This window comes from Rhynchophorus ferrugineus, unplaced genomic scaffold, assembly GCF_030347505.1.
Source record: "Rhynchophorus ferrugineus isolate W39M unplaced genomic scaffold, kcgeb_rfMv2 rfM4, whole genome shotgun sequence".
Classification (NCBI taxonomy): Eukaryota; Metazoa; Arthropoda; class Insecta; order Coleoptera; family Curculionidae; genus Rhynchophorus; species Rhynchophorus ferrugineus.
Genome location: NW_027472583.1, coordinates 306,020 through 322,077, shown reverse-complemented (window position 1 = coordinate 322,077; position 16,058 = coordinate 306,020). Strand labels below are relative to the sequence as shown.

Below are 16,058 nucleotides of genomic sequence, written 5' to 3'. Positions count from 1 at the left end.
TTATTAGGATATCAGCAGTGGAGAGAAGATATAAGAATGGTTCCAAGACACTACCAGAATAATGATAATGGACAATATTTTTATAATATTAATTAAAAAATCACAATGCAATGTTTTTTCTGATATTTGGTTTTATACTCATATATCAGTCCACATAATATTCTTGATATAAAGATATCAAGTACCAAAAGAAACCGAACAGACTGGCTGGGAACTCTGATTCATTTACCGTATTTTATGTCTTTGCAAAACTCCGGTCTTAATATCAAAAATTATTTAGTTCATTTTTTCCTATAGACATTTCAAAAGTTCTCTCAAGTTCATCAATTAAAATGGTTCTTAATAAGTGTTTATATAAATAGATTCTCTTTGAACAACATATTAAAAAAGCGAAATTATATTATCTCATCAGTATAAATTTTATAATGAAAGTGACTATATGTTTCATTTAACACTCTATTCTTAATTATTTGGTTTAGTTATCTTTGTAATAGGGGATATAAGAGACGTAAAAGCATACTAAACTGGATATAATTGACGTTTTCCAATATCGAAAGGATTCTTTTCGGCTTAAGTACTGTCAACTACCGATTTATTGAACTTTCCTTGGAATGGAAACACATTTATCACATCGGGGATACAAATCACAGGGCCGCCTTTGACCTTATTGGAAAAGTTTATATTACTTTTCAAGCTTTGTTAGTAGAAAATAACGAAATTTTCAGTTAAGGTGCTTTTATACTGATACCAAAATGGGTTCTAATAATGGATGATAGTAAACGTATTAACTTCCCGAACGAAATTTCTCTTAGTAAAGGTAAACAACCCAATTAAATTTATTAGCTAGAATGAGAATTAGCAAAATAGGATTTTGAAAAAGTGCTCTCCAATTAGGGTGATTTTTAGATATATAATCCCAGATGTTGATGAGCGCCAACTAGAACCCGATAACGAATAGCTGGCAACCCCGAGACTTTTATCTGGGATGTTATTGAAGGGTATTTTGAGTCATTCAGTACCCGACCATCGTTTGGTTGAGACGTGCCACCATCGGCTGCCCAAGCCTCGTCTCCAGGTAACACCGCTGCCATCCGTTATTTTCATTATTTCCAATTCATTTTTTTTAAATTTTTTGTCAAAATTTTATTTCTTTCACAATCTTTTGAACTCTTAGAGATTTTTACATCACTGTTTAATTATCAGCGTCTTGGCTAAACATTTCTTTTGGGACTATGTTTAAATCACAATGTCTTCCTTCGCTCGCCGTCTCCATCATAATGGTAGACATTTTGAATTGAAAGGCTTTGGGCAGCTTCGGTCGGATACCATCGTTATTTGTATTTTCTGAATTACCGTAACGTATGTGACTACGGATTAGTCACAGAGCAGCTCCAGAAGCTAGGTACCGATTGCAGTCACCGTAGACTCGTCATGTCTTCGCCGAGGTACCAGAATTGCCAACATCTCGTCGTCGAACAAAATAAGCTACCACGTCGTCGAACAATCGATCCTCCCACAGCGTCGATTACGGGAGCCCTGTCCGAAAAATAACTTGTTTTCAACGTCGTCGATGGACCACATTCAAGTGCCAAAGCGACGATGAAGCAACGGTATCTGTAGGACCGGAAGATATCAACAGCCGTACCAGATTGCAATCGTACCAACCACAACCGTTTCGATTTATCATTTGTTTCAAATTCACCGAAACCCTAAATATTCTATATGTTTAGAATCAGTTGACCTTAGATTAGTAGAACCAAAAATCAGAGGCTGTTTTAACTTTTCATCTTTCGTAAGAGTATATTCAAAGTTTTATTTCTATCTTAGTCTAAAACATTTTAAAATTTACCTGCCAAAGCATTTTAAAAAATTGAATATTGAACATCGTAAAAAAATAGCATAAAGGACTCAAAAAAATTATTAGTGTGTAATTATCCCTTTAGCATCATCATCTTTTGCTACAACGGGGGCCTTTCAATCGCTTGTAAAATCTCTTCAGATTAATGTTCAATAGTAGAGAATAATATGAGAATAGTAGAAGAAAGTTCTTTTTTTATTGACAATTCATCTTTGGTAGGTGGAATTAAGGTAAAATAGCAGTTTGTAGGCTCTCATCAAATCTTAGGCACGGTAAAAGTCAAATCCCAATATAATTGAACATAAGTTGTAAGTAAATATATATGAGGTCTATAATGTATCCTTGTTCTCTGTTTTCATATCAAAATATTGCTAGTGATCTATCTTCAAAATAGGTGTTTCATATTTCTAACAAAAATTGTCGATTAAATTCACAAAAATGAAATTTACTCTAAAACACAATATTCTGCAATTACAACAAGAATTCCATTAATGTGACAAACGAATTTCGAACAAACTGAAAATGTAAAATACAAAAAACAAAATATCATATAACATATATCTCTAAAATAAGACCTACTTGGTATGTGTTATAGTTATTTTTTCGCGAAAATCTGATAAATTTTCATTGTAAGGCAGTATAATTAGTACTTAAAAAAAGATAATAAAATATTGCTCGCAAATAAAAAATAAACCCCCAGATTATGTCCATTCTGCCCAATACATCAGTTTTATAGTACAATTAACTTGTTTGAGTTTATAAATAATTTATTATCGCTATAAATAATATTTGACTATCATCTTGAGAATGAATTTGTTTGAAAACATTTACACAATAAATGCAAATTTATTAATATATGTTTTTCTTTGAGATCCAGTAAAATTAATTTACCACAAAAACATTCGTATTTTTTTATATACCTTGAGTCAACACGCCTGAAATTAAAAAGGAAAACGGGAATAAATCAGATTTATTGGGCGTTTGGAAACTTGTTCAAATTTAAAAATTAGGTTTATTTTTATAGCCGAGAACAGTCAGCCCTGCAGGGGAGATATTATCACGCTCTTTTCTGAGGAGCAATCTGATTTTTTTGAGTTAAAATTGCATTGAAAAGGGGAGAAAATTAAAAAGGTAGATAATATCTCGCCAGGAACCTTACATCTAAATTTGGGATATATGTTTTAGACTGAGAGGAGACACATATTGAACAGTATATAGGCACACAAGGTAAGGGCACATATTTTGACAGGCACTCAAGACCTAATCAATTATTTACCGTCGATAGACATGGTTTAGTTGGGTGTATAATATAATTTTGTGATTATTAACGTTGGTTTTATTCAGCAATTTCATATTAGTAAGATGCAAACTAAAAGACAAATTGGTTTTTGCGCCTAAAATCTAACGTATTGTATTTCATCATGAAACCTTGGATTTCGATTAAAAGAATCTTTGTCGAAAAACGTAATTTTATTTATTGACAAATGGACAAACTAAAATTGGGTTCAGACCGAGCATTTGGCACGTATTGCGTTTTTCGCAATAAGAGAATAAGAATAGCATTTTTGGTGGTTATTGGAAAACTTTATTTTTGTTTTATTCAGTACGGAGTCGACATTATTTTAAAGCATTCTGCTTATTTGTAATATCCATATGTGTCGTATGACTTCATGGATAGAAATAACTTTTATATAAACGTATAGTAACTTTTTATAAGAATATTTTTAAGTAATATTGGGATTATGTTTGGTAATAACTAGTCCATAGGAACATATGTATATTTCAAGAATACAATATAAAGTATATCTTTTCTTATATTCAAAAATTAACATAAAATATCTCTTTAAATTCAAGTTGAAATTTTGATAAGTTTATTGGTACTAATGTCATCTATGACCTGTCAAAACTAATACCAAGAACTTATAACTTTAGCTTTATAAAAATATTTAATTTTAACATAATGTTTATTATAGGAAAATAGGAATAAGCGATATATAGAATAACAAATACAATTTAGAAATTAATAATATTATATTATCATCAATTCATGCAATATCATTTATAAACATTGCATCACAAAGTAATGTAAAGAACTTACTATAAACATCTTACAAAATATTTAATATTAAAATTGTTTGTTATATTTGTGATAACAAATATAATTTATGGATCATTATGTAAACCTTACGATAACAAAGCAAAGCTATTCGCCTTTTAATATAATCTTATAATTCTTGATCGATGAGAAACAAATCTAGTAATCTTTATATCCGATATAAACAACTCAGTGATGTCTAGAAATTCATCCGGTTTCAGCGTCAATATATGATTGGATTCTAGTTCTAGATTGCTTGTAATCGGCAACATCGCAATATGAGGTGGATACTGCTGAAGTTCCGTTTCGTTCTATATATTTCTTATTTGGTCAAAATAATTCTTGCACAATTGACTTGTTATGATTGTTTGATTTCAATGACAGCATAATGAAAACAAGTTAAGCAGACACTGTCAAATATCAATCAATCCAAACTGGATTCATGTCACCACGAGAAGCTTTATATTTCAAACATAATGGCACACATGAACCTTGCGAATAAAAAATAAAATAAAAATAACACCTTGCGCATAGCATTCATCATTCCATTTTAATATTGACCACTTTCATTGAAAAACTCTGTATTAAGAACAATATTATTTGTATAACGCTAATAACTTATATAACAATTTTTTATTATATCTCTAAAAATAATTCATCACGTGTTCTTTGGGCATGAAAGGGCAAGCATAATATACACGTATATTAAATAAGTTTGTTAGTGCGGTGTGCCATAACCAAACCGTTTCCTAAAGTTTGACGTAATTTGTTGCTCTCAGTAAATTATGTTAGTAAATTAGAGTTGGATGGCTTGTTAGGTAATCCACTTTTCTCGTCCTTTACTCTAATGATTCTTACTTTCATAGAGAACGAATAGAGTAAAAGGGAAAAAATAAAAAATACATTCTCATTTTAGAATTATTACTATGGTAAACATACTCATGTTTGTAATGGTAATTAAACTATACAGCTAGTATGTTAAGTTAGAGCTATACAGTACTTTAATTAATTGGTTTAATCACTTAAAAATAAATTAGATTATTATAGGACAATATATTTAAATAATAATATTTAAAGTGAATTGCTTCATTTATAAATGTGGAGGTATATCCTAAACCAGATGAAGACTTGAACACTGTGTTGAAGTTTTTGTTTTTTAAATCCTAAAAAGTATAATAGAATGAGCCATACAAAAGAACCGATGCTATACATAAACATCTTCACAAACAAGAGAGATTACTCCCATATCATTGTGCTATATTTTGTTAAATTATAAATACATTTATATTGCATTTTTTTACAAGATAAAGAAATGCTAGAATTATCTGAAATTACATTAAACACATTTAAATACGAAAATAATTCGAATTCACTGAAACATTTTTGCCGTTTAATTGGCGTCAATTATTAAACAACGAGGCCGTGATAGCTAAAACGAAATCTCCTGAAATTGGAAGGGGAATTATGATTAACTCAGTTACAGGGCTAATTAAATTTTTAATCACCAGGGATGACTAGAAAAAAAATTTAGAGCAATATTGAATATTTAATTATTAAAGTAAGAGTTTAGAATTCGGACAAACGTCAAATTAGGGAACAAATGATAAACAGGTCATTACTATGATTCATTAACAAATTCTCAGTTAAAAAAAGCTTATTAACATAATTCAAAAAGCAATCACTTAAAATTCTATTCCCCATATTTAGCTGGTTCTTAAGGTTTTTCTCATATTTCAAAAGGTGGAATGGTTTGCATCAAGCGAAGAGATAATAGATGCTGCAAAGAGAAACTATTACAATAGATTCCATGAATTTAGTAGAATGGGTGTATTCAAGTTGAAACAGAAACCATAAAGCTGAAAAGTGACTATAATCATATCAGTATATAATAAAAATTGTGGAAAAGGATTAAAAATATATAGCAATAGAATAATTTCAATAATAATGATTTATGATACTTGTTGTTTTAAGAAAAAGAAAAAGATAGATAAAACATTCCGTAGAAATAAATATGGTTCCTCAATTAACGATATTAGTAGAATCAATTAACGATAATTTAACCAATTTATGTATTGTTTAATTACACTAAGTCGGTTTTATCTCTTCAGTAAACAACCTTCTTTGTTGCTGTTAAGATAATAACGTACCCTGCCAAACTTCACAAGAGTTTCTCCTTCCAATTTGGATTAATTAATTAGTTAACAAAATACCATTCATTCTCTCAACTTTAAAAGGTTTTAAAGTAATTTAATCTAATGCGTTGCGATAATATTAATCATCTTTATTTAATCAAAACATTTTTAAACTGATTACTTAATGTGCTTCCATTGAGACGATAACAACTGTATAGTGTTTAGTTTAGATTTAACAATAGGCGAAAAAAGAAATAATTTGATTTTTTTGTTTATGTTTTACAAGCTAATTTATATATCGTTTTAACATGAAGAATGGTTTTTATGATAGGATGTTACATATACGAAATTATTTAGGAGAAATAATATTTCAAATAAAATTAATTATATTTAAATATACCAAAATTATTACCTACCCAAAAACTCACCAAACTTTCTCAATATTATTTAAATTTCTTTGAAATTTAGATGCCCCGTTGGCGGTTGGGTGTAATTACATTGAAGAAGAATAGAATCGACGTTTTAAACAGATTATATATATATATATATATATATATATATATATATATATATATATATATATATATATATATATGATAAAAAATATTCCCGAATATCTTTATTAACCACCAATATAAATTTTAAGTCTTGCTGGACATTGAAATAGTTGATTTAAGTACTTTTATTGATATTTATTTTCCTTATATATTATCATAATAAATTATTGAACTTAATGTTGTTTAATTCATTTTATCATGTTAATAAAATCCTTAATTAAATTTAACAAAAAGATAACACAATATTCATTGACTGTTATTAATATATTTGTATATATATATATTGGTGGTTAATAAAGATATTCGGGAATATTTTTTATCAGTGGAGATCAATTATTACAAATAAGCGATGAGCTTGCATGCCGTGAGCTGTTAATTGCGGAATATGGAGGAGCTTTAAAACTTATAAATGTTCTGTATAATTTTTTTTCGTGTACTTTTCATATATTATTCTGCTATTCGGGGCGGAAATTAATCCAATTACCTAAATCAGAGATCATTAAAATCAGTCCAGTCGTTCTTTAGTTATAAATGGTTTAACTAACACTGGCTTTTAAGTAGTAATACTTATTCAGTGAAATTATATTATGATGTATTTGAAGAATAATAGTCAATAATAGTAATATTTTCTCACTCAAAATTTATTCTGTTTTCTTCCTTCGAAGTGTGTATTAGAGATTATTTCGAGTTAGTGTCTTAGAGTTTTTACATTGACGGAGTTGTAGTTTAACCAGAAAAAATTACTTTTTACCCGCACTGTTATTAAATATCATACCAAATCAAAAAAGTAATTTATGGTTTCTTCATTATATTATCTTTTATGCCTTTCAGTAAATTATTTGTGAATATTGTAATATTTGTGAATAATGGCAAGTGGAAGAACACATCTGGGAACAGGGTCTAAAGTGTCTGTCATTCAGATAAGTTATTAGAGGTAACTTATCTGATTTTATCGACTGTTTAACATTGCAAGTTCACATTCGTAGTACGTGTTTTTCATCCGAACATATTTACCTAATTATTTTTTTCTCGACATCAAAACAAACATTTACATCTCGCGTTATTAGATTCCGCATCGTCCGCAAGTCCGAACTCACCTTTGATTTATCGCACGATGAGTCGTCCCCCAATATTATCAAGACCAATAATAGAGCCATGATCCTATTTTTAGGACCATTCATATATACACACAATGAAAATTTTCGCAAAAAGACACGCACGAAATTTCAATCGTTTTCTCGTTGTTCCAGATGACGTAAAATGAACGCCACATCTCCGAAATTGTCTTTGGCCAAGCTGGGGCTCTATCCCAAGCCGAAGACTCTGAAGGTTATGATTCTGGGTCAAGCTGGAGTCGGTAAATCTGGTAAGTTTTTTTGATAGATTGGTATCATTCAAGTTTCTAAATTAAAATATTACCGAAAACATTAAACCCACTTAATTTTTTGCCATTTTCATGTTTCTTGTTCTTATTTCGTTTCAATTAAACAGATGTGAATGAAAATTACAGATATTATAAAGAATTTTACGCTGAATTGAGTAAGTTGTATTCAAACTGATTAAAAAAAAATTTCTTTCAAATAATTCATTAAATTTTCAAATAATGAAAGTCACAAAAAATTTTACTCTGAATAGAATGGTAAACATTAGAAATGTATTTTTAAAATATTAGTTGATTTATATTTATGTCATATAAATAAAAACTATAAATTCTAAACATGCTTTTTGAGACTCTTTCGGAAGAGAGTTAAGCAAGGGGTTAAATAAATCAAATTGGTTGTCATGATAATGTATTTTATCGGGTGTATAAACTATAAAAAAAAGTTAATAAAAGTTATAAAGACCTTAATTATATGACAGAAATGTACAATGTTTGCTGAATGACCTTATAACATGTCAATAATTGAATTGTTTTTGCGAATTCGTCTTAATTTTCAACTTGAGCTGTTATGCGCCTATAACATCGGAAAATCAACGCTAAATTGATCACTAAATCAAGATTATTTGGATACCGATATATTTTCTAAAAATAAAATAATAAATAACTCAATAACTTATATCTCTCCCATTTTCATATTTAGAAGATTCATTTTGATAATGAATTCTTTGACGGCTTCCTATTTTCCAACATTCAATGGCGGCCATAAAAACTTTTATATAAAGTCAGCTCGACCCGATTTAATGATCTAAATTATTGAAATACAGGAAAATTATTTCTGCCTCGAATTTTCGAATAATCTTCTGAAATCCTTTTTTGATTGACATGACATTAATTTTAATAGAAACGTTCCAGTTTAGGAAAATTAAGTATGAGCGTTTCGAATCACTGCTGGTCTGATGATGCCAAAATATGTAATATACTAAATGATATTTATTCTGATTGTAGAAATTTGTATTGATCATTAAAACCTTGTCAAAGTCAGTCTATATATATATAATTTTTATAAGTAATTCTAGTTTCGTAATTTGAAACGACATTAGACGACATTAAACATTAAACGACGCAAACTTACCACGTGAAACAAAGTCCAACATTGCATAACAACACCACTGAAGGCAGCAAATATAGTTGGGTTTATTTTCGTCAATGAGACAAACAATCCATAAGTTTTTCCAGACAAACCCCTTAAACTTAGAAGGACTTTGAGAGTAGGTCAGTTGGTACATAATAAACATCCAAATATATTACTAAATCGTAGATTGTGAACCGTTTTTTATCTAGCTAAATTTAATACTTACTTACTTACTTATTAGTTAATTTTATAATTTTTCAGTTTCAGTTCTAATTCATTTTTTTGATACTTCCGCTATTCACCCGTTATGTATGTCACCCATTCCTCCAGCTTGTAAAAAGCTCTCTTATAAATATTATCTAGGTCACCTTTTTTTTGTATTCTTTTATTTAATTTGCTCTTTTCTTTTCCATCCATCGGCATAATATTTCTCTTTTTCTCTGTGTTTAGTTTTTCTAATTTCCATCTCTCTAGTTATCGTCTATTTTTTATTCACTGTTATTGATTTTTTTATGCAATTTTCTCATCTTTCTATTTTCTATATCTAGATAAATTTTATTTGAGTTTCTTTATGTTTCTTCTGTTCTCTCATAGATCGATTCATCTGACTCGTATATTAGCTACGAAATAATTGAAATAAACTCAACACGGTATGGTACTAACATTTACATTGTTGGAAAACGTTTCAAAATAAATTTATGAAGCATTATTGAAAGTATCTATACAGGGATTATCATCTATCAGCAGTAATTAATATTTTATAGGAACAATGATGTGCCAAATTTCAGGAAGCTGAGTGTAAAATAGATGCTTCTATAGTTACATAATTTGATATCGATGCAATACTTTTGCGTAAATAATATATATTTTGCGTTTATTTTTGCGTGTGACAGAATGTATTTTCTTTTGAGATATCTCAATACCAGATTTGTGATTCAATAGTAGAACATAGAACATTTAACATTTTAAGACTATGGCTACGAGAACTAAATACCATAACAAAATATTAATTGTCTATTTTTTTCAGCCATGGTTGTTAGATTTATTACGAAAAGATATATTGGAGAGTATGATCCAACATTAGAGAAGATATATACATTCCACACCGTTATAGATAATGAAACTGTATATTTTGAAATCTTGGATACGGCCGGTCAGCCTCCGGTAAGTTTAATCAAGTTAATTAACACCTAAATTATATACATATGGTTCGCCCAAAATTGCATTGAACTCGCGCCATCACGACGTCGAATGTACTGCCAGTTGTACTTTGCAAATTCGTTTTAAAATCAGACCATTTTAAGCGACTTCAAAAAAGGAGGAGGTTCTATGTTCGGCTGTATATGTTTTTTTTTTAAATATATATTCGCCGATTTCTCCGTCAATTATCGACCGATTTTCAAAATTCTTTCTATATTCGAAAGAGTGCACTTCCGAGGTGGTCCCATTGGAACCCAGTTAAAATCTGATGGGGGGAGGGTGGTACATCGACGGAGAACCTTAAATTTCAAAGGCCGTACAATGTTTTTACATATTATTTATCTAAAATAATCAGATACTTGTGTATAATGTTATTGCTGAACTGATGTGATGAAAAATCGGAAGTAGATTGATTACATATTTAATTAAAAAAAAATTTTTTGTTAAAAATCTAAATTTCATTATTTCCCAAATTTTAGTTAGTTCCTTATATATACTTTGAAGTCGGTTCAATTTGTATGTTAAACATATTTTATTTTTCTTTTTTTAATATTAGAAATTTACTCAATGAAGTATGCAGCTCTTTTATTAGGCATTACAATGAGTAGACCAAGTAAAGGTGCGGTCCGTATGAGGAAAAATAGTAATAAAAAAAAACAATGATTGAAAATAAGGAACGCTTCAGGCGTCGGGGTCCTCTATCTAGCCTAGATGATTTGACAAATGTTCTAACTAAACCCCGTCTTCCTCTTTCTGCGTGTTTCAGGATTCTGCAATTCCCTATTTTCCAATAGGCGATCATGTTCTAAGTGTGAGAATTTCACACCATAATCTGGTAACGTCGTCTCTTTAACACATTCGTGATTTTGTTCACTCAACGAGGGATCCTTTGCGGCTGTCAATTCACCTGATAATTGATTTAGGCTCATTTTACTTAGATTATATTTTCAAATTAGTCTTTCCTAGACGATTACTCGCACACCGATGGACTTGCATAAACTGAATATTTTGTGAAATACACGGTTTATAAATAGTAAGTATTTATATTGGATGGTTTGTTGCTTTATTATCAGGTAATAAATCAATTTCGTTAAAAAATACGGAAAAAAAGACTCCGAACGCACGTATTTTATTTATGATTTATCAATGCATTAATTGTTTCTTAATGTTGTATATATTGAATAAGTGGAGGTATACAATACATTAAGAAAGCACGCAATTATTTTATCCCGACCTAAAATCTTTTTAATAGTTTTATTTTCTGCCTGTTTAATGAAAGGGCAATATGTTTTTATACGATTTAATACGAGATTACGGAAGCACATGAAATACATTTAGCTTTTAAATATCTCGACTTGTCGAAGATATAAAAAAGCTTTACCGTGATATCGCTACATCAACAAGAATTTATTATCCCTCTTATAAGAAAAGGGAAACCGGCTTTTAGGTTTATATTAAAAATATACTCGGTGGCTGTCATATTTTCTCAATATTACTTTTTTTTTCTTTTACAAGGAGAACGAATGCTGCGGTTTGGAAGCCAACATTCGTTGGGCCGAGGCTTTCATCCTTATGTATTCTGTCACGGATAAGTGTTCCTTCGACGAGTGTTACCGACTGAAATTCCTCATAAATTACAACAAAAGAAAGAAGAGAATAAGCACGAGCGCCAAAGACCCACTATGTGATGTTCCAGTAGTGTTGGTTGGGAATAAAACAGATCAGGTATGTTAAATTTAATTAGATTTGTTTGAAAAGCTAATATTATTCCTTATAAACTAGTTTCTATAGCGGTGAGTAGAGATTTGTAACATTCAGGCTGAACAAATACCGAAAATTAAAGTTGCACATAAATACATGTGTCATAAAAGTACAATTAAACGTCATAAGAGTACAATTTAAACAACTTATTTGTGTTATAGTTACCGATGTAGGGATGATAGGAATAGTTATGTCTTTTGTTCATTAAATTGAAGGGAATAACACGTATAAAACATAATTTTGTAGTCTTTTAACAAAATTAGGTTTCACAAAAGTTGTACGACTAAACATAGGATATTATTTGTCACTATTTTATTATTTGGAACATATAATCTGTACAAAAAAACAGCCACTGCACTTCATCAACATTTATGACGGCATCGCAGTAATGCCGCATCAACTTTAGGTTTTTATTCATTTTAACTTTAACATCTAATGCCTAAATTCATGCAAATATTATAAAGAATTTGCTAAAAGCGGCCCAATGCTTCATTTTGAAATATCCATGTCTGTTACAGATACATAAATCGAAATAATACATCTTATAATTCCATTGGACTTTATCGTGTGTTATCTTTGCTCCTATTAAATACTATATTTTCTAACATTGTATGAAGGGATGACTTACATCCTTCAAAGAGTTACGCTTTCTATGGTACAAACAGTTCTCTCTGAAATTATGTTAAATCATTTTTATAACTAAAAGGCTACCCGTTGATTTGTCATAAAATATTTCTCTCTCTCTAAGTATGTCTAAAAAATATTTCAAATTAAACTATAATAGCTTAATATTTGATAGTATCAATATATTACAATACAACAGCGTCAATCAGTGCCAACACAAACCGAATTTTATAGACTGATTCAGTTACATGTTCGGACGCATCAGACTTCATTCTGACTCTTTTTAATTAGAGTAATGCTAATTAGTAAATTGAGAAGGAAAAATTCGGCCTGAGTTTAAAATGAATTTCACGTTTTTACAAATTGAATAAGACAGCACATTTTTACGTCACTTATGACGTGCTTTGGCTGTTTTGTTGGAAGGATTTTTTTTTGGGGGGGGGGGATAGGTTTAGCAAATTATAGAATACTATGTCATGTTACTACTAGTTTTATTTCTTTCATAATACAATGCAGGCGTTTTAAAATGTATCAAACACGCTAATGAAAAAATAGCAAGTCATTAACCAAACTGTATTCACCAATATTTTTTTAGCCCTTTTCCATTACTTCTTTTTTCCATAAGGTATTCAATTAGAAAGATCTTTGCGACTATCACATCTTCTACCTGAAATATAGAGTACAGCTAATTGAATACAAGCAGATTCTATAAACGGGTCATTTGCTTATCTAGGATACTCTTTTGGCGGTAGTCATCACTGTTTGTTGCTTAGTAAAATATATAACTGACAATTTTAGATCTCTTTGTAGTCATTACAATATTGTAAATATCTTTAAAAGGTATTGTAGAAATATATAAACTTTCCAATAACACAGCCAATATAGAAATAAAAGTTTATGACGTCAGCACGTCTCAATTTTAGCGTATCAAATTTGACATTTGGTTTACAGCATTTGCCGGTTCATAACCCTTAACTTTTATCTCCTGTTAACTAGGATAAATGACAAGAAAAAATCCGCTCCAAGCACGAATTTTACATTTTTACAAACTACAATTGGCGGTATATTCGAGGTAATCTGCATTGACATCTTGCATTGGTTGTTTTATTTGATGGCCTATAGTTTTATGGGATATTCTTATCATAATCTTAATAAGCTGGATTTTAAACTTATTGGTATTTTAATCCTTATCATGTTACTAGTTATATTTACATTAACTTAAGATGTTATATAAGAAAAATAATTTACGAAATAATTTATTTTGTTGTGATTGAGAGATGTATAATATTTTCATATCATCAGATTTCATATCAATAATGACCACAATAGGATAGATGGGTTTGCCAAATGTATTTTATCAGTACATTTTGGTTCTATGAAATTATAAAACAGCCTTGAGAGTGACACTGAATTCCAACCGTTCTATGAATAAATAATAAAATAAAGTATGCTAAACGAAACACACTATATTTATTCCTTATATAAAAAATAAGAAAAAAATAACAATTAATTTTCGCAGGTGGAAGATAGAATGGTATCGTTAGAAGACGGTCAGAAGAGGAGCAAGGAAATAGGATGCGTCTGCTTCCATGAAATATCCGTGAGAGAAAGTATAGAACAGGTAAGCAAGCTTAAGGGTTAATTAGGAATCTCCCCTGGATTAAATTTAAGATGTTTACAGAACAAATAGTTGCCGTGGCACGTTACACGTGTTAATAGCGAATTGAAACGAGTACCGACGAAACGCGCAGTCTGATCAATATATTTTTAGACGTTTATTTAAACGTTTTAATGAAGCTGAGTATGTGAAAGTTGATTAGTATGTTTGGAGTAATTAAACGCCCTAATATGTTTGGTGTTTTATTATGTCGGTTCAACATTAATTGGTGCTAATTAATTCAACTCATAAAACGATGACGATTTGAATAAAATATCTAACGATCTAATGATATCTAAAATATCTAATGATATTATAAGAACATATGAACATATATCACTAATTGTAAAATGTAATGGTAATATTCCCGAAATAAATTATTCAGAATACAGAGTTGAGCTTGTTTTCACTATTAACAATCAAAATTATTACAAAGCTGTACTACTTTAATATACGAGTGAGTATAAGTGACTTTAATATAGTTTGCAATAAATACAAATTCAATCATTTTGATGGTCTCTACTGGTTTTTTTAAATAAAAGGTTAATGGAGATAATAGTTTTAATTATAAATTGTGAAAATAAATGTTTACGTAATATAAATTTCCTTTTTAGAAATGTATTTCTAAATTATTTCAGAGTACACATTGATATAGAAGAAAATAAAAATAGTTTACTCGTTTAATTATCAACTAATTACCTTTAAATAAATTCTAAGACTTATATAAGATTAATATTTATGGTTTTTATGTTGTTATATATTATAATAGCATAATGATATAATACTTAAAATATATGAAAGTTATAAATAATATATTTTCAGAATAATTGTACAAATAAATATAATGTCTTTATAAAAAAACGATATCATAGAATTAGATAACTAGTTAACTGTCAACAAGATAACATAATAATATAACTATTCTTCAGAAATATAAAGCAAAAATAGACCTTTGATCCATTAACATGGACTTTTTTATCACAACATATGTACAGGAACAAATATTATTGAAGTTGCAAATTTTATAAGTACTGTTTTTCAAGGAATGTCTTTTTTAAATTTCAATTACTTTTTATGATTAAAACTATGATTAGACTAGTTAAAAGTAAGAGGGACCTTAAAGATAGAGAAAAATAGTTGCTAACAATGGACAATATTAGTAATACATTATACTAATTTCTCTGGAGAGAGGTTTAAAGTTATAAAATGCACTAAAAACCTTTTCTTGCAGTCTTTAGTGAATCCTAGCCATACTATAGTGGTTTTGAAAGGTCCATAAAACCTTCTAGATATGGATTCAGAACTTGACTCGTTTTATTATCAACTGTTAATTGGGCTTTGAATAAGAATATTATAGAATATCATGTTCGTTATATATTGCTTTTTTACTACCGCAGTATTTATAGTGATGACTAATTGACTAAAAATGAACTAAAAAATACGACCAAAGTTAATTAATAGGAAAGGCGTGTGAAAAAAGGAAAATCTTTAGTGACTCAGAAACCCACCGTTTGTTCTGGTCTCTTATTAATTGTGTAAAGCTAGCTTCAAAAGAGGATTATGAATTTCATTTTGTTCAGCTTTTCGCCTAGAAATCTCAGAAGTTCTACAGTGACGAAATGATAGTTTTGTCAAAAAGTGCATGAAAAATATAGAAAATT

General features: G+C 29.3%; 1 protein-coding gene across 1 annotated transcript in view; it reads left to right on the top strand.

Annotated features, from left to right (window-relative positions):
* Positions 1-16,058, top strand: part of LOC143196431 (ras-related and estrogen-regulated growth inhibitor) — a 45,169-nt gene that overhangs the window by 16,548 nt on the left and 12,563 nt on the right. Inside the window, exons 3-6 of the mRNA XM_076404105.1 lie at positions 7,893-8,008; positions 10,183-10,319; positions 11,871-12,080; positions 14,260-14,361. Of these exons, the coding sequence (XP_076260220.1) occupies positions 7,903-8,008; positions 10,183-10,319; positions 11,871-12,080; positions 14,260-14,361 (555 nt within the window). The 5' untranslated portion in view covers positions 7,893-7,902. The remainder of the gene's footprint in view (positions 1-7,892; positions 8,009-10,182; positions 10,320-11,870; positions 12,081-14,259; positions 14,362-16,058) is intronic.